Below are 22,351 nucleotides of genomic sequence, written 5' to 3'. Positions count from 1 at the left end.
AGCCAAAACCAAGTATCCACAATTTTAGCCAAAAGTATTTTATTTTTTTAAAAGCTGATATTACTGCATTTTGCAAAGGAGAAATTCTACCTGACTAATCCTGGCCTATAAACTTAGGACTGTTATGTAAATAGTTGGTGACGTTAAGCTGTGGTATTAAAGAAAACCATTTAAATTTATATCCATGAAGTTTAGGTCAAGATTTATGTGCAGGTGGGCAACAAAACTGAAGTAGGTGCAATATATACAACGTTTCTCATTTATAAAATAAAAAAGGGGGGTTTTGGAAAGCAAAAATGCACGCAGCACTTTACAGAGCTGTCTGAGCTTATTTTATTTCATAATTGTGGAAGAGAAGATAAACGTATGGTACCTATCAGGGCCTAGACATCGCAGCAAGCCGGACAAGCCAAACCCCCCCCCCCCCCCCCCGAGCCGGGCAGCCCCCGCCGCGCCCCCCGGCCCCGCGCCGCCATTTGGCGGGAGCGCGCCGCCGGCGGTCACGTGACGGGCAAGCACCACGGCGCGCGGGGCGGGGGAGGAGGCGGGGGGGCGCCGCCCCGCCGCGCGAGGGCTGAGCGCCGCGAGCCCGTCACGTGCCGGCGGCCGCGCACGCCCCCCTCACCGTCACGTGACGCGGTTTGTTGTTGTTGCGGCCTCCGCGGGGCGGGTGCCCGCGTGGGCGGCGGCGCGGTCACGTGCCGGGGTTAAATCGCTCCCTCGGGGGGGGGGGGGGGGAGGGGGCTGTGGCGGCGGCGCTGCTGCGCGCTGCGCCGGGCGGGAGGGGGGCGGCGGCTGCTGCTGCTCCAAGATGGCGGACGGGGAGGCTCCGCTCCTCAGGGCCCGCGCCGCCGGCGGCGGCCCCGCGGCGGCGGCCCCGAGCGCCGAGCCCGCGCCCAAGCGCCAGCGCCTGGCCCCGGACGACGGCGGCTGCGGCCAGGGCGCGGCGCCCGCCCCGCGGCCCGAGCGGGGAGCGGGGCCGCCGCCCGCTGCCGCCGCCGCGCCCGGGGAGCCGGCGGGGGAGCGGGCGGGCGCCGGCGGCCGCGTCCGTGCGGAGGGCTCGGGGCTCGGCGGGGAGGCGGCGGCGGCCCGGGGCCGCGGCGGGGCGGACAATGGGGCCGGGCGGCGGGGCCTGGCCCGGGCGGAGCCGCCGCGGCAGCGGGGCCGGGGGGAGGGGGCGGAGGCGGCGCCCGGCGAGGACGCGGCGGAGGCGGCCGCTGGCTGCGGGCGGGGGCAGCGCTCCAACGGGGCGGCCGAGGCCCCGCAGCCCGGTGAGCACCCGGCCCTCCCCTCTCCTCCCCTCCCCTCCTCTTCCTCCCCTCCCCTTCCTTCCCTTCCTTCTCCCTCCCCTCCCGTCCCTTCCCCCGGCTGTGCGCGGTGCGGGGCGAGGCGGGGCCGTGCTGGGCGGGGGGCGGGGGCGGCGCTGCTCGGCGGGGAGCTGCGGGGCGGCCGCGCCGAGGGTGGGAGGCAGCGCCCGGCCGGCCGGGGCACTGCGGCCTGTGCTGAGAGATGTTAAAGACCTGGTAACTCCTCGGAGATCTGGTAACTCCTCCGTGAAGCTCCAGAGCAAACTTCTCGGGGCCAAAGCTCTCCGACAGGGAACGGCGCTGCGTGCTGCGCCCGGAGCAGCCTCGCTGCTTAAAAACCTCCCTGGAACAGCGCGGGGGAGCCGATGGTCCCTTAGAAATGCCTGATGAGAAGCCCGCTGCCCCACTTGCTAAAACTCTCAGACACGCTTTGCTTTGTGTTGGCTATTTCTAGCAAGATCCCTTTTTCCCTTTGAGGAGCCAGGTGAATCCATAGGGAGCATTACGATTTGGGCTGTTACCTCAGGCTGTTTATCTGTCATGTTTCAGAAACACAAGACAGCGCGACCCGTATGTGATGAGTCTTTAACAATGTAGACTTTGATTCTGTACACAGGAGACTTAAAGGTTGTTGCAGTATAACGTTACACTTACTGATGGGTACTAATCAACTTTTTTTCCTTCATAATCATCTTTGCATAAGATGTTCACTAACTCCATGCATCATGAGACAGAAGTGAAATGCTGTAAATATATATAAAGAAATAAGAAATAGTAAAGTCAGAAGAGCACCTCTGTGCTCTTAGAGCAAGACGACGATAAAAAGCAAATTTCTGTCCTCTACCATTTTCCATTCTAGTCAGAGTAATTCATACAACTTATGTGACAAAGGAAAACAGGACAACACAACCTCTGAATAAAATATGGTGGTGTCTTGCAGTGGCCTTTATTTAAGAGTGAAGTGAGGTAACCTAGCTAGTATACTGTAGGAATTTATTTAAGTAGAGGTCAAAAACTATTGTAGTGATTCCTTGCTTAGAGACTGACCAAAACTTGTTTTCATTTGTTCATAGATTTTCAGCAAACTAAGCTATACTTGATCTGCCTTTCTAATAGAAAAGGTTGTTAGAAAAGCTCAGTGGTCTCTATTGTATTGAACTACTCAGGTTAAAACTTGAATTTCTCCTTAAACATTGGGTTAGTGTTGCACGCTGTAAAACAAGTATCTCGTTCCCCTGTAGAGTTCTTACTCTTGACATATGATGAAGTTAGGTTGAGTTACTCTGGCTCAAGGCCACTGGCTGAGCGATGTACGCCAGACCTGATGTACTGCAAGGTAAAACGGATGATAAATTTAGTGAAGGTGGTTCAAGGTAGCACGTTTTCTGTCATAGCTGAAATAGCATAAAAACATGTCTGTGGTCAGCAAGACAAAATTCTGCACCTCAATTGTGTCCAATTGTATTTGTTTTTAAATTCGCTCTTATAACCTAGTTAATAACCTAGCTAAATATTGTTCTGTAAGTGGTGGTGCAATGATTTTATTCCGTATTACTGTTGGAGAAAAGAATTTTAATTGTACTTTATTTTTTTCTGGAACATGCAAATAAACGTAGTGCCCAGCACTTTGTAGAATGAAAACCTCACTCAGGTCAACATCCAGCCCACTGAAGCCAGTATTAATATAGCAAATCTGGCATTCAACCCAAGGCTTGTTAGCAGATCTTTAACTTCTTTCAAAAAACAGTGTTTAAATGGTGAAATGGTTTGTAATTCATTGCAATCAACTTGAATAGCATGCAGTTTCAGATTTTGTGATATATGAATTGCCATTTGGCTCAAGTGTTGTAATATGTCATTGTGCTGTCTTGCAGATAACTTTCTTTTTAGCGATGAAATCATAGCCAATGGTTTTCACTCCTGTGATAGTGATGAAGATGACAGAGCCTCACATGCAAGTTCTAGTGATTGGACCCCAAGACCACGTATAGGTAGAAGCCTATATAATGTTCTTAGATCCTGTTTACTGTTGAACAGTTACTGAGTTCTTCCTAGTCTTCAAATGACTTACTCTGTTGCAAAAAAATAGCAATTACTGTTTTTCATCAGATTAGTTATTTCCTGTATCCTGTATGATACCTAAGGAACTTAAAAATGAAGCTGAATTTGTATTTTGATTAAAATGTCACCTTTTTTCTGTAGAAATCCTGACATGATCCATGTTAAAGGCATAAATGCAAACTCATTGAATTGGAAAGTTGTTCGGAATATTTCTTGCTTACTTAGTATTATTCATACTTTAAGGATCAAGAAACACTTGTACAATTTTAGACTAATTATACTGTAGGGCCCACTGTCCTACGTAATACACGGACTAATAATTCTGAAACCGATGTCATCTGTTGCATAGGACCTTGGTAGAAAGCTTTTGCCTCATGCAGAGGTGAGAACTGCTCTGCTGGTGAGGTCACTGGTGACTCCTGTGGGACAGGGTGGCAACAAAATATTTTAATTAAAATCTGACCATACATTCTCTTTACTGATCCCATCATTACAGGATCAATGTTGGCACCTTGTGGTTAAACATGTATGATAGTTTTCTTAGTGTAGGTTAGTATTTATTTTTTCTTCTACTGCCTTGAGTGTTTTTGGAAAGACTGATGGCTGTAGGAGGTTGTGTCTGAAATGATTGGTGTTAGGTAACTAAAAGAACAATAAAACAAATCCATGGACTGGTGGGCCCATTTGTCTCAATGAAAGACAAAAAAGCATAAGCATGTTTGTCTCTTCAACTAATTTCTGTGAATACACTGTGAAACTATGGAAAAACACCAATGAAGTCATGAAATAGAGATGTATTGTGAAAATTAAGTTGCCAAGTGAGTGCTTCTAAGAGCCATCAAGCTTGCTGTGAGCTGTGATTTTTACCTTGACTGATTTCCTAGGAAATGCTCCATGGATTAACACAAAATAATTATAAAACCCTAGCTAGGCTATCACTTCAGAGTTTTGACGAATATGAACAGGGCATTAAATTGCATTACTAAAATGAAGTGGCAAGCATTAATCAATAGAGTGATGATCACAGTCGCATCAAATACTTGGCTCAGTTCATTTCCATTTTGCTTTGTTTTTAAATTTTCTTAGGTCCTTACACTTTTGTTCAGCAACATCTCATGCTAGGTACAGACCCGCGAACAATTCTGAAAGACCTGCTGCCAGAAACAATCCCTCCACCGGAACTGGATGATATGACGCTGTGGCAAATTGTCATAAACATTCTTTCAGAACCACCAAAAAGAAAAAAGCGAAAAGATATCAATACTATTGATGATGCTGTGAAACTTTTACAAGAGTGCAAAAAAATAATGGTCTTGACGGGAGCTGGGGTATGTATTCCTGCAATGACAGTATGAGAATATATAGGGAGATGGTTAAATTCTTATCCAAAGCTTTACAGCATGCAGATCTGACACTGGCAATGTTGGTAATCAAAGAATTGTGCTAGATGGGAAGAGGAGATACAAGCTGTCTGCTAGAATGATGCACACTGCAAGATTGGAGCTTAAATTGGAAATGACAAGATCTCTCTTCTTACAAGAAAATACTGTTAAACACTTAAACTCTTAAACAATTGCTTTCATGCAAACTAATTATGAAATAAAATTATATCTGCCTGTTCCAGAACATTTTCTATCCTAGTCTTTTTTTCATCTCAAACAAAGGTAATGACTTTCCTAATAAAGTCTCAGTGGATTTCTTAAAATGCCTGGTGGAGCTAGAGGGACTAGAAGAATAGGACTTGAAAAGGGAAGAAAAAAGGAGGGGGTTGGATTCTGCAAAGAGTTTGATTGGATTTCAGTAGACTGAATATTACTTTTTGTGCCACACTGTGATGGTAATAAGATTACTCACTGCTTCACTAAACAATGCTTGAACTGTTGTATATCTGCAGCTTTATACCTCTGTACCTGATCATGGTATGAAAACTGATCTTTTTCTTTTGCTTCTGTTGGTCATACACAGGGGGTGTGACACTTCAGAAAAGATGATAATCCAACTCAGACCAGTTTTTCAGAAAAGCACCGTTATTTCTATTATCCATTCTTGCTCTTCCTATGATTGCTATCATACACCTGTTTCCCTTCCTCTTCCTATAGTATTCTGGGCTAGTGTGGGGCAATAAATTAGCTTTAGACTACTACAGTGCTTAGCTTAGTTTATCAGAAGCGTTTTATTCATCAAAAGCAAGAATCTATTCTGTTACTGCATTAGCATGTGTTAAAAAAAGTGAACCACCTTGTCCCAAGCTAAGTTAGCAGCTCAGTGATCAGTAAGACATATTTAATGTAACTCTTATGTTAAATTTTTGTGCACTTCTTACCTTCTTACAGGGCTTTCAGTACTAAAAGTTCTAGTGTCCTAATACTGCATGTATGGGTTGTACTAAAGTTTTCTGGGGGACCTGGTAATCAAACTTCGTGCTGTTTCTCCTGCTTGAGTTGAAAATTCGGTTAGTCAAAAAAAAAAAAAAAGGAAAAAAAAGATGCATGGAACCGAGGCTGGTTTTGTTGCTCATGTTTGTGAGCGCTGAGAATGCAGGGATGTGGCTTCCCAAATGCGTTGTATCACAGTAACTCTTTGTGTCCAATATGTAGTTTTGCTTATTGCAGAAATATATTTCAGGTGTCTGTGTCTTGTGGAATACCTGACTTTAGATCAAGAGATGGCATCTATGCACGCCTTGCTGTAGACTTCCCAGACCTTCCAGATCCTCAAGCAATGTTTGATATAGAATACTTCAGAAAGGATCCCAGGCCATTTTTTAAGTTTGCAAAGGTATGGTTTTCCAGCTGTTCTTTATCTTGGTCAGTAAAGACAAATAACAGTATTAGGATATGTAATTCAGATTTTGAATTACTCTGTTAACAAAATGGTATCTTTGTCTTTTGGTAAAAAGATAGAATTTATTTTAATGAGACATCTCATTCAGTAGCGTGTTGATTCTTCTCTTGAGCAGTTCTTTGCAATCTATTGATTTTATATCCTCAGTGTTGCTTTAGTCATTGTATGCAACCATGTATTAGACTTACGGAAAAGACTTAGCAACTTTTTTTTAAAGCAAATTTCAACTGTTTCTGTTATAAGTTCATTGTGTGTACAACCATTCCAGTTGGTGTTTCTGATTTCAGGGAGGATAAATAAAAGCCTTAAATCCTCAATATTCCTAGCTGCTGTTACATTCACTAAAAAAAAAAAAAAAAGAAAAAAAAGAAAAAAAAGAGAAATTTCTGGTCCACACATAAGTAAAACAGAAAAATAAATTTGCAGTGCTGTGGCATGCTGTTTCATGTCATAGAACTTACTCTTGTTTTATCACTGTATTTAAGGTTAGGAGGAGTAAAGCAGCTTCATGCACTGATGAGTTTGTTCTTGTTTCAGGTTTTGATGTTGTCACAAGGTTCTGTACATCTTAGGAAATTCAAGTCTTTTTACAGGGATTGTGTTAGTTTAAAAAAAAAAAACAACTAAGGATGTAGCAGTTTACATAAAGATGATAGTGATAAACAGTTTAATTATAGATGCAGGGATTATCTCTCTGAGACAAGAAGGAAATATAGAAACTCTAGCTATTGAGAAACAAAAAATTGCTACAGGACCAGTAAGGACTGGTGAAAACCTATCACTGCTGATTGTGCTCACTTTCTCCTCCCTTTGCTCACAGTTAGTACTACTGCTCTGTTATTGATCCAGAGATTGGAAAAGAGAAACCAACGCATGCCTCAGTTGCTTGGTTTTCTCTGAACATCTCTTACTCAGATTCTAACACGTTTTGATGTTCATTAGTATATTCAGTACCTTGGCTTTTTAATATCAAAATAATTAAAAAAAAAATACAAAAAAAAACTTTGAAGTCTTCCTATATGCCCATTTACCAGAATGCTGTTGGCTACTATTTTTTTCCTGAAATAAGTTCTTATTTTCTGTCCTGTGGTTTAGCTAGATTATTGCTTCTTTATTCCATGAAATCTTTAAGTTCCTTTAACTCTAGAAGCAAAGAATGGCCAAATAGATTTGCAAGTTCATGGCAAGTCAGCACTTCGGATATTTAAAAAAAAATAAAATGAAACTATAGCAACTCTGCAAGCTATTTACCCTGTCAGAGCAATGGTTAATTTACTCAGCATATTTGGACTTGGAGATGAATTTGTTACTTTAGTACATATATTTTAAGGCACATTTATTGTACATGGGCTTTGCTCTATGTTTAGTGTACTTCCCAGTGTGCACTATCGTTTGCCTCACTCCCTTTGTTTTTGTATATCTATGGCAAGAGGTCTGCCATTGATCACCGTACGTACGTGCATTTCTAATTCTCTAGTCAATCTCACTTTCCTTACCATTAGCGCTAAAAACTCATTTTAGTTCCTGCTTCCACTTTTTCAGTGCCTTCTGTCTTTTCACACTTTTCTAATTTCCCTTCCCTTTGGTTCCTGTGTATTTATTTGTATGGCTAGTGGTGGCAGAGCACATCTTGCTTGTTCAGACAAAGATACAGAAGCTCTTAAGACCACACAAATATCTGATAATTGTGTAGTAGCCTAGTTACAATCCAGGTGATACCACCATAAGCAATCAATGATCACTGCTGCAGTTTACGTACAAAGACCTATATAGCTTCAGCAACGTCAGTAACTTAAAATATTTTTGTGGAAAACAAATACTTTCGAAAAGCCTCTTTTGCTTGTTAATTGTTAGACTATATGGTAGCCAAAGCAGGGCTGTCACAAAGATAAATCAAACAGTCCACTGTTGTGCTAGAACTTGCGGTTCAATTTTAAGTACCTCCTGGTAAAGGCAGGCAGCAGCCTGCGCCTTGCTAACTTGCTGTATCGAGGCCTGCCTTTCCCAGGTGAGGCTCAGTGGTGAGAGCGATTGGAGAGCAGAGGGTCTGGAATCCAAGTTCCTCCTCTAAATAAGTGCTGCAGAACAACAGACAGTTGCTGCTGCTGATGTCCTCCTGGTCACACAGCAACTGGAGGAACTGCTCTGGGTGGTCCTCTCTAGGCAGAGGTTCCTAGTGGTTCCTTCGTTTGGGTACCCACACTTCATTTTTCGTTTTGGCTGGCTCCTTGTTCACTGTGAGCAAGCATTCTATAAAAATGCACCCCTTTTTTGCAGTATGCTCCTTAAATGCCTTTTTACTCTGCCTTGAGCTCATGGAAAGGCTGAGCATCTCTCAGGGCCTTTGGAACTGCTCTGCTGAGCCATAAGGTTTTAATTGATGGCTGTTGTAATTGGCTAAATTTGCAAAGCTGCTCTGAGTACCACCTGCCTTCCACTTTATGTCCAATCTGTAGTTCTGTTGTCTGGGCATTAATTTCCTATGAACGGCTGCTGATACTGCTGATGAATAAAATCTGTTTATCCTAAACCAAAAGACTAGAATCCAAGTTGCTCATGCAATTTTTATCTGACTGCTGTTAAATCATGCCTGTTTCTAATAGCAAACACTGAGGTTGCTTGACAAAAGGGAAAAACAACCTTCCTTTCTTATAGTTCTCAAAACCAAGACAGACCTAGACCTTGCTTTGTGCTGCACAAAGACCAGAATGCCAACTTCCACATGGAGCAATTCATCCTGGTACGACAAGAAGCTCAGCTTTTGAAAGAAGAGTTGGGTCTGAGAGAAATGGCAAAATGCAAAGGGGATGACTACAGAAAATACATAATTGCGGCTCCTACTGTTTAGGTCTGCGTAAATTGCTGCAGTTTTGTATTCATATACACTTTCTAATGTACTTTTTGAATTCCCCAGGAAATCTATCCAGGACAATTCCAGCCATCTCTCTGTCACAAGTTCATAGCTTTGATGGATAAAGAAGGAAAACTACTTCGCAACTACACTCAGAACATAGACACATTGGAACAAGTTGCTGGAATCCAAAGGATAATTCAGTGTCATGGTTAGTGATGGTAGTTTCACTTAATTTTACATATATGAATGATGTTTACTGGTGAAAGTAACAAGGTAGTTGCTATTGGGATTGATATTTTTGCTTCCTTCAATTGACATCTCTCAGGAACAAGTACTCTGCTTTTAAAATAGTTTAGTGTATTAGGTTAAATTATTACCAATAGAATAACAAAACACAATAACAAAGAGGTTGAGAAACATTTTCTTCAGACAGATCAGACCGTAAAGCCCAATTTCATGTTTGTAGCCAACACTCTCGTATATTGCATTTTTTTCATTAAATGCACTAAACTTTCCTGAATTTAAACTTTCCATTATAGCTTCAGGAAAAACTTAGAGTTCCTTGTAAGTGTTTCTTGGTATGTTCCACCAGGCTTCTTAAAATTCAACAGGAGAATGAATGGAAAATTGTGTCAGCAAGAAGACTAGGGACCAGACAAGGATGAGTTTAGCCAAGACACGTATTCTATGTGTCTCTCTGCTACTTACAGGACTGTGTACTTTACAGGCTGAAAACGCAACTTTTTTTTTTGTAAGTTAGCTCAAGTATTTTAAGCAGAGGTATTTCAAGCGGAAATACTATTTTCAGAAATAATGCTTGATAAATGGTTGTCCTTTTACATCAGTGAAGATCCACAAGCTTAGACCTTCCCTTTTATTATGCTTTTGGTGTTTCTTTATATTTACGTATGAGAACAGTATGAAATTTGTTAGTGAGATGGAGTTTAGCTTAGAATACATTCCACTGAAACCTCAAGGTACCTTGTCACTTCAGTGACTTACCTTATGTATAAAATACTACAGATTAATCAGCTGTTGAACAGAACATCACGTTATTACACCTTCAGTGTCAAACATTCTCTAATTATGATGCCAAATTAAGTGGAATCTTTTAATTAGTTGCTTGATATGCTTTCCTTTTTGAAAAAACTGCAAATGTCAAGCTAAAAGGTCAAGGATCCATTTTTAAGCAAAGAAAACACTTTTTGGAGTGCGTGTATAGATCACTCAGATTTCAGCAAATAAATTGCTTAAAAGCAGCGTTGATGTTTGTAAGACCTGACCTAATGCTGGTATCGGCATTAGAACTGGAACTGAAGAGATTAACTGCTAGGTTAACAGTAGGCTAACTCCTGATCTCAAAGTAAGACTACAGGGAGCTGTTCTAGTCAGTTCATGCTCCTTGCAGGAAGGAAAGAGAATGAAATGTTGGAGGATGCATTTCCAACAGTGGTAACAGCTAGAGGGAAGGGATAGTTGGTTCTGCCTGAACAAGACCCACTTGTTACTGTTCTCACAGTATCCAAAGTAAAATCTAGAGAAAGTTATATGCTGTTCTTCTCTGTCTCAGCTGTCAGCAGTTCAGGGATGCCAGCCTGGTACTAGAGATCAAAAATTTACCCATTAACTGTGACTGGCTCTTAGAGAGTCTAATTCAACCTTTTCCAGGGAGCAAACTCACTTGGCTTCCTTATCTACAAGGTTTAGCTCAGTGCCAGATCTGTCAGTTTGCTTTATTCATAGTAAATGTGATGCTCTGTCCTGGTGACCAAAGAGCATTCCATAGAACCCAGCTCACGGAATAACCCAAATCTAATGTTAGTTTCCATACGTACTCAGTGTATCATGCATTTTATTTTGGTTATCATTCCTTGTTAGGTATCTATCATGAATTTCTGGTGTGGTTGTGTTTTTGCACATCACTGACGCATTCAAACTTTCCACTTTTTCAGTTGCATGCTACAGTAATCAGATTTCAGACCAGCTTTAGTGTATATCCTGTAACAGTAGAAAAAATGCTGTGGACTTTGAGAATCTGCAGCTTTTGGAAAGTAGCACTGGTGGTTTTGAGTCTATCAAGCTTTATCTGACTTACAGTTATGCTGCTCAGTAATAAATGCTAGTTGACTAATGGTAGTGGCAAAAAAAGAAACTGAAGTTCTGTTGTTTAAGGGTTTGTACTTCTATCTTTATTGTTTTTGTCTCTCTGTGAGAGCTTGAAATTAATCATGAGTGTACCAATGGCAAGGAACCTTGTAATGGCTTGGGGAGTTTATATATGAACACTTCAACATATTTCATGCCACAGAACTACAGCAAAGCGCTAGTATGAGAACTGCTGTATCTTACATGTAGTTTGTGAATCTAAAATGCCTTTTGCATTCAACCAACGCATCTGGAATTAGATCATACTCCTTACCATTGCTGTAGCTGAATGATAGAGGATGTGGGGCAGCCTAACTTCTTGCTCTTGTCCCTTTGACAGTGGAAAAAAATCAAAAAATAGTGTTGGAAGTAGGTGCTAACAGATGCCTCGGAGCATCTGCTAGTCTGACAGATGTGTCTGTGACATACCATATGAGGAGCAAGTAATGTCTAGTCTTGAGCATCTGTTTTTAGCTGTTTCCAGGTTTTTAGCTGTTCCCACCTTCTGCGCATACTTGACACTTCCAATATCTTAATTATTACCTTTTTTAAAGTTTCCTTTAGAAGAGACTTTTCCGCCACCTTTTAGGTTACTCCCCCGCAGTGGGAGAGCAGGGCTTTCTTCTTGCCCTTTATTGCCGTTAGGAATTAGAGATCTAGACTCTAAATGCTTGCACAGTTTGGAGGAACAATGCAGTATTATTTGTTATCATGCATGCGGGATATCCTACTGCTAAACCAGACTTGCTCCTGACTAACATCTGGAAGAACTACCTTTTAGTATCACAGGCATCTTTCTCTTAAGTTATTTTTTAATGACTTTTTTTGTCTTTCTTTAGCACTGCAATATAATAGCCTTTGTGTCATAACATCATTGGCAAAAAGACTGAACCTGAATTACTGAATATTCCTTACTTTTACCATATGGGTTTTTTCCTTTAGGTTCCTTTGCAACAGCTTCCTGCCTGATCTGTAAATACAGAGTTGACTGTGAAGTTGTTCGAGGAGATATTTTCAATCAGGTAAAAACTTAAAAGTCACTGCAGCTTTCTAATAAGTAACTCTTAAAACATACAAAAAATTGATTGCTTAAAAGATCTGCATTTGTTTTTAAAAGACTCATGACTTAAAAGCATCTTCCCGTGTATTTCGTATGTTCCTATCTGTATTTTAGCATTTGCTCTAGTATTTAAAAATATACTCAATTACTACACTGCAAAGTGAGGTATTGGGAAAAAGGCAGAACAAAACCATAGTCCATTTCTAATGGTGATTCTGAGAAAAGTAGAGCTTAAAATGGTAAGTAGGAAGTTTGATTTATACCTGTGTTATGCTAATCTGAACTCTATCACACTGAGCAAGTATTCTTAGCTATTTATAACATCAGTTGCTCTTAGAGCATTTACGTACATTAAAAGTGTGTTTAAATTGTAGATGATGCGTGGAGAAATTGCGCAGTATAAAGCAGCCTCTGACCAGAGAGAAGGATATGAAATGTCTGATGTGTACTTTCTAGGACTTGTGAACTGTTTTGTATTCCCAGCTCCCCACATCTGGGTGTGAAGTGCTCCAGAGCCAAGTCAGGAATTAGTTCTGCTCTGTCAGACTAGAATAAGCTTTGGCTTGGTCGGACCCTCTTTGCTTTCATTCCCTATCTTTTGAAGGAACAGAGATAATGATCAAAAAGATCTTGTATATATAAATGGAATGAGACTTTGTTGTGGGTTGATAGAGTCCACAGTTGCAATTTTAAATGAGAAACACGAAGAGAACATCTTTCAAGTACTGCATTTGAAACAGAACTCAATGAGAGCCTTTCAGAAGAGATGTTTGAGTAAAAGCTTTAAGAAATGCCAACCTCATAAGAATTAGGCTTTGTAGCATTGAAATATTGGATGTTTGAAATGTGGTTTACTTTGCTATTAACTTTATTTCTGAGAGTTTTCTTACAGATGCTTGCTACTCCTTTACCTCAAAGCCAGTTGGTTGGGGTTTGGGCTTTGTTTCTTGTTTTCCTTCTGAACAACTCTTCCTAAGCATGTTGTAGTTTCTTGTTTTGATCAGTGGTCAGGACTCCTTCTCCTAACAAGGCTTGAATCATTGTACTTTTATATGTGGAACTGAACTTCTGCCCTGATGGCTTGTGGCCAGCAGAGGAAGTGTGGGGAAGGGGATAGAAGCCCGTAGCAATACTTGCGAACAGTGAGAACAACAAGGGTTTTGAATTCGAAGAACAAGACTGAAGAAACCTCTGACATGCAATCTGTCAGCCCTGCTCTTACAGTACGGTTGCTGGGTATCTCAGTCAGAGGGAAGCCCTGGCTGTTACTGTGCAGAACAGTAATTTCGTATGGTTATTGCTGAATATAATTTCACACAACAAGAAATAGAGCTATTGAAAGAAAAAACCATCCTTCTTCATGCCTTCAAAACAATTGTTCTATTTCCCATCATCTCTATTCCATAGTTCCCACTTCCCAAACTGGTGCTGTGTGGTTTCTTTTTATGTTACCTCTCCAGAATACAGAATTTGGTTCCTTAGATATTTAAAGAAATCTGTTCTATATGCACAAAACAAACCATTGTCCGTTTCAACAGCTCTGTTTCTCTAACAAGCTCTCCCCATCACAAAATGGTTTTGCAACTTCAGTCCTAGTATTGAGTCCACTTTCTATTCTCCGCTGTCCTTCACTACCTGGAAGTTCAGTTATATGTGGCCCCAGGTCATTTTCCATTAAAAAAAATTATCTTTCCTTTCCTCTGGTCCTTCCCCTTAGAGTCCTAAGTGCTTCACAAGAAATTATCTAGCATCTTTCTGTCAGGATTTCCTTTCCACATATTAGAGGCTGATAATTAAGAACATCTGGTTATAAAACTACCCATTTCGTGCTGCTGCTCCTCATTCTTTGGCCAGTTCAAATGGAATGCCCTAGTTCCCTGTAGCGTGATTCTTTTTCTAGGTTGCTGTATACAACCATCCTTCTGGATAAGAAGCAGCAGCCATTATAAATCACACAGGAAAAAAAACCCAACTTGATAGTAATTTTCTGTTACTTCCAAAAATACGAATTTCACTTTGCTTTTGACGATTTTAGGCAACTTCAGGAAATAGCAAAAGCATCTCAGATTTAGGAAGGACCATGAAAACATGCAGCTGGCCTTGGATGTTCTTAAACCAAGATAATCTTTACTTATCTTGTTTTTGATATACTGATAACATCAATAGCCCACGAGGAATTCCAGTTCTCTGTGGTTAGACGAGTACAACAGCAGAGGTGGTGGGGCTCTGGGGAAGTGCTGCCTCTGGAGGGAAAGAGAATCCTAGGCAACTGAGTGGCCAGTTATCTAGCCTTAACTTCTTGGTATCAATTTCAGCTCTTGGAATAGATCTCCCCCTTACTGACGACCTTTCTGAGGGTTAGCAGAGAAGATGGTGAGTAGTGTAGTGTTGAAACATATTTATGGGCCCCTTTAAAGTACCTCAAACATCTTGGATAGGGACATCAGTTGCTCTACAGAGATCCGTTAAACAATGTCATTAGAATTCCTGCAGGAGAGGTTGGGATCGATTACTATCGCTTGGTCTTTTTAGCCAAATTAGAAGTTAGAGATCTTCATTTCATCTTCCTCCTAATACAGAGTAAATATATTTCCTTAATCTTGCAATTTAAAATGCAAAGAAGGCACTACTACCTTCAACAGATGAAACAGCAGGGTAAACAGTTTCAGAGAAGCTTGTGTGCTATTAGCTGTCTTTCGAATATGTAGAGATCCAAGGAAAAAAATCTCAAGATTCATCCTGCCCACCTTCTGTGTTTTGGCAATTTTTTAAGTTGGCTTCCCTTTAGCATGTGGATTAATATTTTTAGCTTGGGGGAGGTGATGAAGGTTTTCTCTATACTGCTTCCTAGTTCTTGTGCTACAGTGCTTCTTACACATCTCTCATACAAAGTTTTCCTCGAAGAAGGATTAGATACTTCAAAGACTTGAACCTTGGGGAAGGTCCTTTGATTAGGTCCTTTAGCGTTGCAAGCTAAAGGTCCTTCCTACAGAGGAAGGCCTTTAGCTTGCAGTGCTTTCTCATGTGGAAAACATTGTCTTTTGCTACACTGCAGACATCAATAAATTGGTTCTTTGGTTTAAACAGTTATGTATTGTCTTTTTCTGTACATAGCCTGTTTACAAGAGGGAGTTGTGTTTAAATGTCTTCTTTGATGTATCTTTCATGTGTTGTTCTATTACAATAGATAGTACACATCTCTTTACACCTTTACAAAGCACTAATTTGCTTGTGAAGACTGCTATAAGATTACAGCTCCTTAGATTTATTTTGGGATATTGTACTTGTTAAGAGTATAGCTAAGAGAACTTTTCTATTTGAAAGAACAATTGTTCAGTAATAAGTTCTGCCTGTATATACTTGCATCACTCACCTTCTTGCTTCTTCTCCCTGAAAGAGTCCTAGGAAAGAGTTGAAAGTGGCCAGAAAACCCTCTGGTTTCAAGAGGGGAAAGGGAACCTGCTTCTCCACCAACATAACTCCCCACTACCTCCTCTGCTCCATTTCTGGAGGAATTGGAGAAGCTTAAAATGGAGACCAAAAGTTCTGCTCCATGTTCTTGTACTGTATGCTTTTTGCTAGCCATCTGCCACAGTGCCATGTTGCTTTATGCATGTAACATTCTCCTTTTGGAGGAGAAAAGGAAGTAGAGAGGTGAAGCTGTACAGTATACTGTTTGATTAGGAAGGGTTTTGTATCAGACTGTGTAATGGAAACTGATAGTGAAATCAAAGCTTTTTTTCAGATTAACCCAAGAGAAATATATTCCTATCCAGTAGGAGGTTATTAGACTTTGGTGTTGAGCATGACTTCTAGACTTTGGCTTAGTTAGATAAGAACTGTGGTGCAGTTTCATGGTTTCTCCATTTTGAATGAAAAGGACTCCGTCTTTATTCCTGCCTTAGTTCCATTTCTGTGTCCATTTGCTGCAGACTAGGCTAAGAAATGTACTTATCTGTACATCCACAGGAAAATAAAATCAGGAAATATCACTGAAACATCCTTGTCTTTTGCCAAAATAAGTCACCTTGAATTGCCCAAATCTAATGTTTTCAAGGTCACAGCCACAGTGGTAATCTAAGCTGTTCTACTGCAGGTTGTTCCTAGATGTCCCAGATGTCCACCTGATGAACCGCTTGCCATCATGAAACCAGACATAGTGTTCTTTGGAGAGAATTTACCTGAGCAGTTCCATCGCGCCATGAAGTATGACAAAAATGAAGTTGATCTCCTCATTGTCATTGGGTCTTCACTGAAAGTAAGACCAGTAGCATTGATTCCAAGTAAGTAACTATCTCTGGTAATTTCTTCTAAAATTTGATTCAAAGTTGAATTCTCAGTTAAGAGCTCTAAGAATGGCTTGGGGCTTGATTCGGTGAAGAAACTAGGTTAAGTATTTAGTTTTCTACTAGGAATGTAAAGGTGAAATGCAAAATGGACAAAGTAACAAAGTCTAAGTGCTTTCTCTATGCTCAAGGCACAATATGGATGTGAAGGTAATGAAATTATAATCCAAAAAGCTACTTGTTTAGAACTTGATTACTTTGTTCTAAGATTAATTAATTTCTCTCCCAGCTCACACTATCCGTTCAGAATTACTTTAAAGGCAGTACTTTACACTGGTTATTTATTTGCCTACTGAATGCAAGATTACTCATACTGAACAAACTCTCCCAGTGCAAGCCTGAGAAGGGCATGTGCTGACCCCCTCCTGTTAACTAGGAACAGCGCCACATCCATGGCTTTTGTGGTAACACCCTCAGACTGATGGGAAGGGCATAGACTAGAAAGTCAGGATCCACTACACAAACCATTGCTCCATCCATGTCTTAGGACTGGATTCATTAGTTGATTATCTGAGGAATTAATACTGGGTTACTAGCCTGGTGGGTTTGGGAGCCCTGACTGTCAGAAATGGGTTGAGCAACCCCATACAGCACAAGCTGTATTTGTAAATATTTTTCCCTAATTAAGGGAATGCCAGTTACCATCAGTATATTCTTTGTGTACACTTAAGTACATCAAATGAACGCACAGGATATCTGCAATCCATCTAAGACGTTATAGTATTAATAATATTTTTAACACTCAACCAACCATAGCTTAGTTGGAGTAGAAAAACACCTTTTACTGGGGAAAAGAAGTGTGTGGGGGGAGAGAATCTAGTTGGGCTACAGTAGGCATAACCAAAACAGCAGCTTGAGGTGTTAAGTTTTAAGACTTGATTGTACTCTTCCAGATCTGTCTGTTTTGGTCTCATTGCAAGTGAATGCATGAAAACAACTCAAGAAATCAAATTTCCTAACTAGATCTCTGGTAAAAGTCAAGCTGAAATGACTACCTTGAAATTATCAAATGACTACCTTTAAATTATCTTTCCTATGTACAGGTTCCATCCCCCATGAAGTGCCTCAAATCTTAATAAATAGGGAACCTTTGCCTCATCTACACTTTGATGTGGAGCTTCTGGGAGACTGTGATGTTATTATCAATGAATTATGTCAAAGGCTAGGTAGCGAATATACAAAACTTTGCTACAATTCAGTAAAACTTTCAGAAATAACAGAAAAGCCTCCACGACCGCACAAGGAGCTTGAAATGCACTCATCTGAGCTACCACCTACCCCTTTAAACATTTCAGAAGACTCTAGTTCACCAGAACAAATGACTCCACCAGATTCTGTGGTGGTGTCCTCGGAACAGCCAGCTGAATGTAAGGTAGAGAACTGTGATCCTGCCTCAGAAATTCAAACGAGCTGCACAGAGGAAAAGCTTCAGGACACACAGACATCCTCTGAAAACCCTGAAAATGCTACTAGTGAATTAATGAACTCTGAAACAATGAAGGAAAATGGAACCACCAACGGAGAAAACAAAGAAAAAGAAATATTGAAGAAGTGCTGGGTAAACAGACCTGCAAAAGAACAGATTAGCAAAAGGCTGGATGGTGAGTAACTTATTTCAGTATTCCGCAGATTTTGACTTTAATTGTTTATTCTAGACTTACTTTGAAGCAATAAATAAGTTGCCCTTGAGGGAATCAGTGTTCTCTGTGGTTATTTGTGCTCAGACAAGTGTCTACCTACCTTTTTCTGCATTATGGAGTTTCTTCTTTTTGAGAAGTCAATAGGAGCATTTTTTGTAATTTAGATATTTATTTTAATCTGTGATTACTAGAAAGATCAGAGGTTAGGAGGTTGAAGCTCAGTATCAAATCAGCGCTTCTTACATTTCCAAATGTACTTGCAGAAAAATAAGATGGATCCTGGGCTTTTAAGATAGTGGGCACAATACATCAGTCTTCAGTCTGGTAGCTGTCTCGTAGGACTGACTGATGAAGCTGTGGTAAGATTTGAAAAGCAAATTGCACAGTTGGATTTTGAAGTGATATTTGAAGATACTTGCCAAGGAAGCCTTTCAGTAGGCAGTCTGTTAACTGATGTAAACAAGTAATCACATCAGAAACGCGGTACGGATGGAGAACCAGGAATTGCACTTTTCTAAAGCAACTGTTTAAACTTTGTCAAATACTCCGTACAGTGGGTTCCAATTTTGTGTTACAACTAACGGCAATCTAGCTGTGAACACACGTACCACTGAAAAGCACTGCTAAATTACAGTTTAAATACTGTTTTGTGTCAGAGGGAGTGGGGAGAAGAAATACCAAGCTTTCCAGTGAAGCATGTTACATGCTGTTCCTAATGAGACATTGAAATAAATGGATTTCTAATGTAGCCTTATTTGTCAGATAAGCTTGACTTTTGAAAATACATCTATGCAGGTAACCAAATATCTGCAAGATCTTGTATGAGTAACTTACTTTAGCTTTCTACTTCTCCAGGGCAGCCTGCTATAGCTGCCCCTGCTTGAGCAGAGGGGTTGGATCAGGTGACCTCCAGAGGTCGCCTTCCAACCTCAACCAGTCCGTGATTCTGTGATACTGACTTCTTAAATTCTGTTTCAGGTACTCAGTATCTATTTTTACCACCAAATCGCTATATTTTCCATGGTGCTGAGGTATACTCAGATTCTGAAGATGATATCATGTCTTCTAGCTCTTGTGGGAGTAGTAGCGAAAGTGGCTCATGTCGTAGTCAGAGCTTAGATGTGGAAGATGAGAGTGAGATTGAAGAGTTTTACAATGGCATAGAGGATGAGGATGCTCCAGAAAGGGAAGAAGAAGCTGGATTTGGGGAAGATGGAGTTGAACAAGATGCAGTTGATGAATCAGCTTATACAAATGAAGCTGCAAAGAATGATCCAACAAGCAACAAATTGTAAAGCGATCACTGACTGGTTACAGGAACTTTCCACCAGCATTAGGAGCTTTGGCATGTCAGGATGAATGTTTACGTCTGAATTTAGAGCAACAAAACCATAAGGATGTAGTGTTTATAAACAACTAAAACAGATTTTCATGCTTAGTTTTTTACCTTTTTCAATAAAATTCTATTACTGCACACTCAACACTAACTCATCTTTTTTTTTTTTTAAAGGTACTAGGAATATCTAAACAATTGTCACTATGTTCACTTTTAAGTCAGCTGTCTGATCAGGCATCCATGTATATAATACATATTTTTGCTTAATGAATTTCAGCTTGTATTATTTTTAAACAGTTTTGAAAAAGCCATTGGAATGTTAAACTAATATAAAGGGAACAGCTAATTTAGACCAAAGAATGGTATTTTCACACCTCTTGCTTTGTAACAGTTTGGTTTATTTAAAACCTTCTTATGCTTCTGCTAAATTTTTCAGTCTTGCATAGTCTGTCATTAAACACTGGCATTTTCTAAGACCTACTGTGGCAGCTAATTTTTTGCTTCAACAGTTACTTTGTATGTTTGAGACATACTTAAATGTGAGTAGATAGTTAAAAATGGAAACAAAACAGTAAGCACTTGAAAAATCCTGCTCTGTTTTTTAGACTGATCAAGAAGTGCTGTGAAAATGCTTAAGTTATTGAGTTTAATACTTCCTGTGGACATGAAGCAATGTTGACATTGGCTCCTTAGCAATTATAATACTGGAATACTGGTATTTTAAACAAAATGGATCCCCTACGGTAGAAGTTTTTCAGGTTGTATACAGAAAGTCAAATATAGTGCAGCTTGCATTAAAAATAGTATTTGATAAATTGCCAAGGCTCTGTAACATGGAAGCTTGGCTGAGTACAGAATAGTGTTCCTACCAGCGTGTGAAAAGGTGCAAAAACCAAATCTTTCTCTAATACTTAAAGCTGTAACAGAATCAGGAAAAACTAGCTCAAATAGTGAGCCGTTCTGCTTACACCGCTGAGTAGATAAGATACAGATGAACAACCTAACCTGGAAGCATGCTGTTTTGAGATGATGTCTCAGGTTAGGAAAATCGTATTTCCACCTGCTAGCTCCACTCGCATCTTAAAAGCAAAGCGGCTACTCCAATTATTACACTGCATCTTCAAGTGCTAGGCTGCCTTAAAACTGGATGTTGCAAATTTTCAAGTGCAGATTGTTTCCGAGCCTTTAGAATAATTTTGTAAAAATTGCACAGTGCAGTAGTAAGTGAAACAGCATTTTTATATAAACCACTTTTTCAACATTGGCCCCAATGATCTCTACAATGTAGATTATTCATATACTTTGCTTTAATATTTATTATTACAATTTTGGAAGATGTATAGTAGCTGTTCTTTGAACATGAGATACATCAGAAAATAAGTATTTAAGAACAGCCTTCTGTATTCATCTAAAAATGTTGGCATGTTGTCTCATTGTCCAAATTTAATACAGCTCTTATTTGCCTACACTAAAGAATGCAATATGTTTAGTTTTCACTTGCATGTCACAATGTATTAGTTTGTGCTATAGGAGATATTTTAAATTGAAATACTTTGTTTTAAATTATTTTTACAGTGAGGATTGTTTTCTGCTCTTTTATATTGTATATAGTGTCTTTTATGTAATCTACTGGCATATGTTTTGTAGAAGACTGTTTAAAATAACTGGCTATCTTCCTGCAACTTTTGAAATACAAAACCAGTGTTTTATACTCGTACACTCTGTTCTAAAGTCTATTAAAATCGTCATTTGATTTCTGGTTTCTGTTAATTTCTAGTTAGATCCTAAAAACTCAACAAAAGATGCCCTATGAAGTCTTAAGGTATATCCTAGATAATGTATTATATAGTAAATTGCTTTTTCCATCTGACCCCCTGGGGAGAAAAAAAAAAGGCTGAACTAAGCTAGGCTGCACTGTCCTCAGTAAAATGACATCCTGGACCACAATGCCATTTCATCCTTTAGGAAACAACTTTTCTCCTTTCAAGCCCCATGCTACATGTAGATGTATTCACTGAACAATAGTATTTATTCCTGTACCTCCCTCTTTCCCTTCTTTACCCAGCCCAGAGCTTCTTTGATTTGGGGACTTGATACTTCCACCCCAACCTTCAACAGTGTCAGCCAGGAGCAGCTTTATGTAAGAAACCTGCACCACACAGGATTTCAGGGCATATTTTACTGGTTAACAGTATCACTCTTTACCTCTGTACTTCTCAACCAGCAGCCCTCATTTTATATATATATATATATACACACACACACAAATAAAATATACATATATAAAATAGATATATAGGCCAGAAAAATCAAACACGCACCTGAACTGAAATACTAAAAATGAAGTGTTTTTCTCACAGTTAACATATCCTTAACAGCTTCACTTTCAAAGGACTTGAAAACATTTTTCCTCCAGAATAAAATAGCTTCCTTCCCTTTTTTTCTACATTCAGATAAGTAAGTTTCCTTTTTGCTCTTCCTTGGATCTTTGCCTCTATTATCTGAACAGAAGAAAAACCCCAGACTAGAATGTGTCACCTCATTCCTCTATTTCACATGCTATCCTTTCCCTGCAGTGAAGACATCTTTGAATGCTGTGTAATACAAATGATGAGGTGAATGATGGGGACGAGCAACCATTTGTTATCGTGGCTCATTGTTATCTGTAAGTATTCAGCACCTTACCCAAAATTCATTTGGAAGCATGGAAGGAGGTGTTCAGTTCCAGTTATAATTTGCTGAATCTCAAAAAAAAAAA

General features: G+C 40.1%; 1 protein-coding gene across 1 annotated transcript; it reads left to right on the top strand.

Annotated features, from left to right (window-relative positions):
• Nucleotides 1–796: 796 nt before the first annotated feature.
• SIRT1 (sirtuin 1) lies at nucleotides 797–21,346 on the top strand. The gene is made up of 9 exons (XM_082765082.1): nucleotides 797–1,271; nucleotides 3,182–3,298; nucleotides 4,455–4,696; nucleotides 5,994–6,146; nucleotides 9,127–9,274; nucleotides 12,154–12,233; nucleotides 16,368–16,554; nucleotides 17,661–18,218; nucleotides 19,236–21,346. Exons 1-9 carry the CDS (start codon nucleotides 812–814, stop codon nucleotides 19,550–19,552), a joined length of 2,262 nt encoding a protein of 753 aa, XP_082621208.1. The 5' UTR covers nucleotides 797–811; the 3' UTR covers nucleotides 19,553–21,346.
• The last annotated feature ends 1,005 nt before the right edge of the window (nucleotides 21,347–22,351 follow it).

Source organism: Aythya marila, assembly GCF_965140915.1.
Source record: "Aythya marila genome assembly, chromosome: 7".
Lineage (NCBI taxonomy): Eukaryota > Metazoa > Chordata > Aves > Anseriformes > Anatidae > Aythya > Aythya marila.
This window is presented reverse-complemented; position numbering and strand designations above follow the sequence as displayed.

Excerpts from the sequence above, each read along its gene's own strand:
- SIRT1 (XM_082765082.1), top strand. The coding sequence starts at position 812 with ATGGCGGACGGGGAGGCTCCGCTCCTCAGGGCCCGCGCCGCCGGCGGC. Across the intron at positions 9,275-12,153 it reads AAGGATAATTCAGTGTCATG|GTTCCTTTGCAACAGCTTCC; the intron begins GTTAGTGATGGT and ends TTTTTCCTTTAG. Across the intron at positions 18,219-19,235 it reads GATTAGCAAAAGGCTGGATG|GTACTCAGTATCTATTTTTA; the intron begins GTGAGTAACTTA and ends ATTCTGTTTCAG.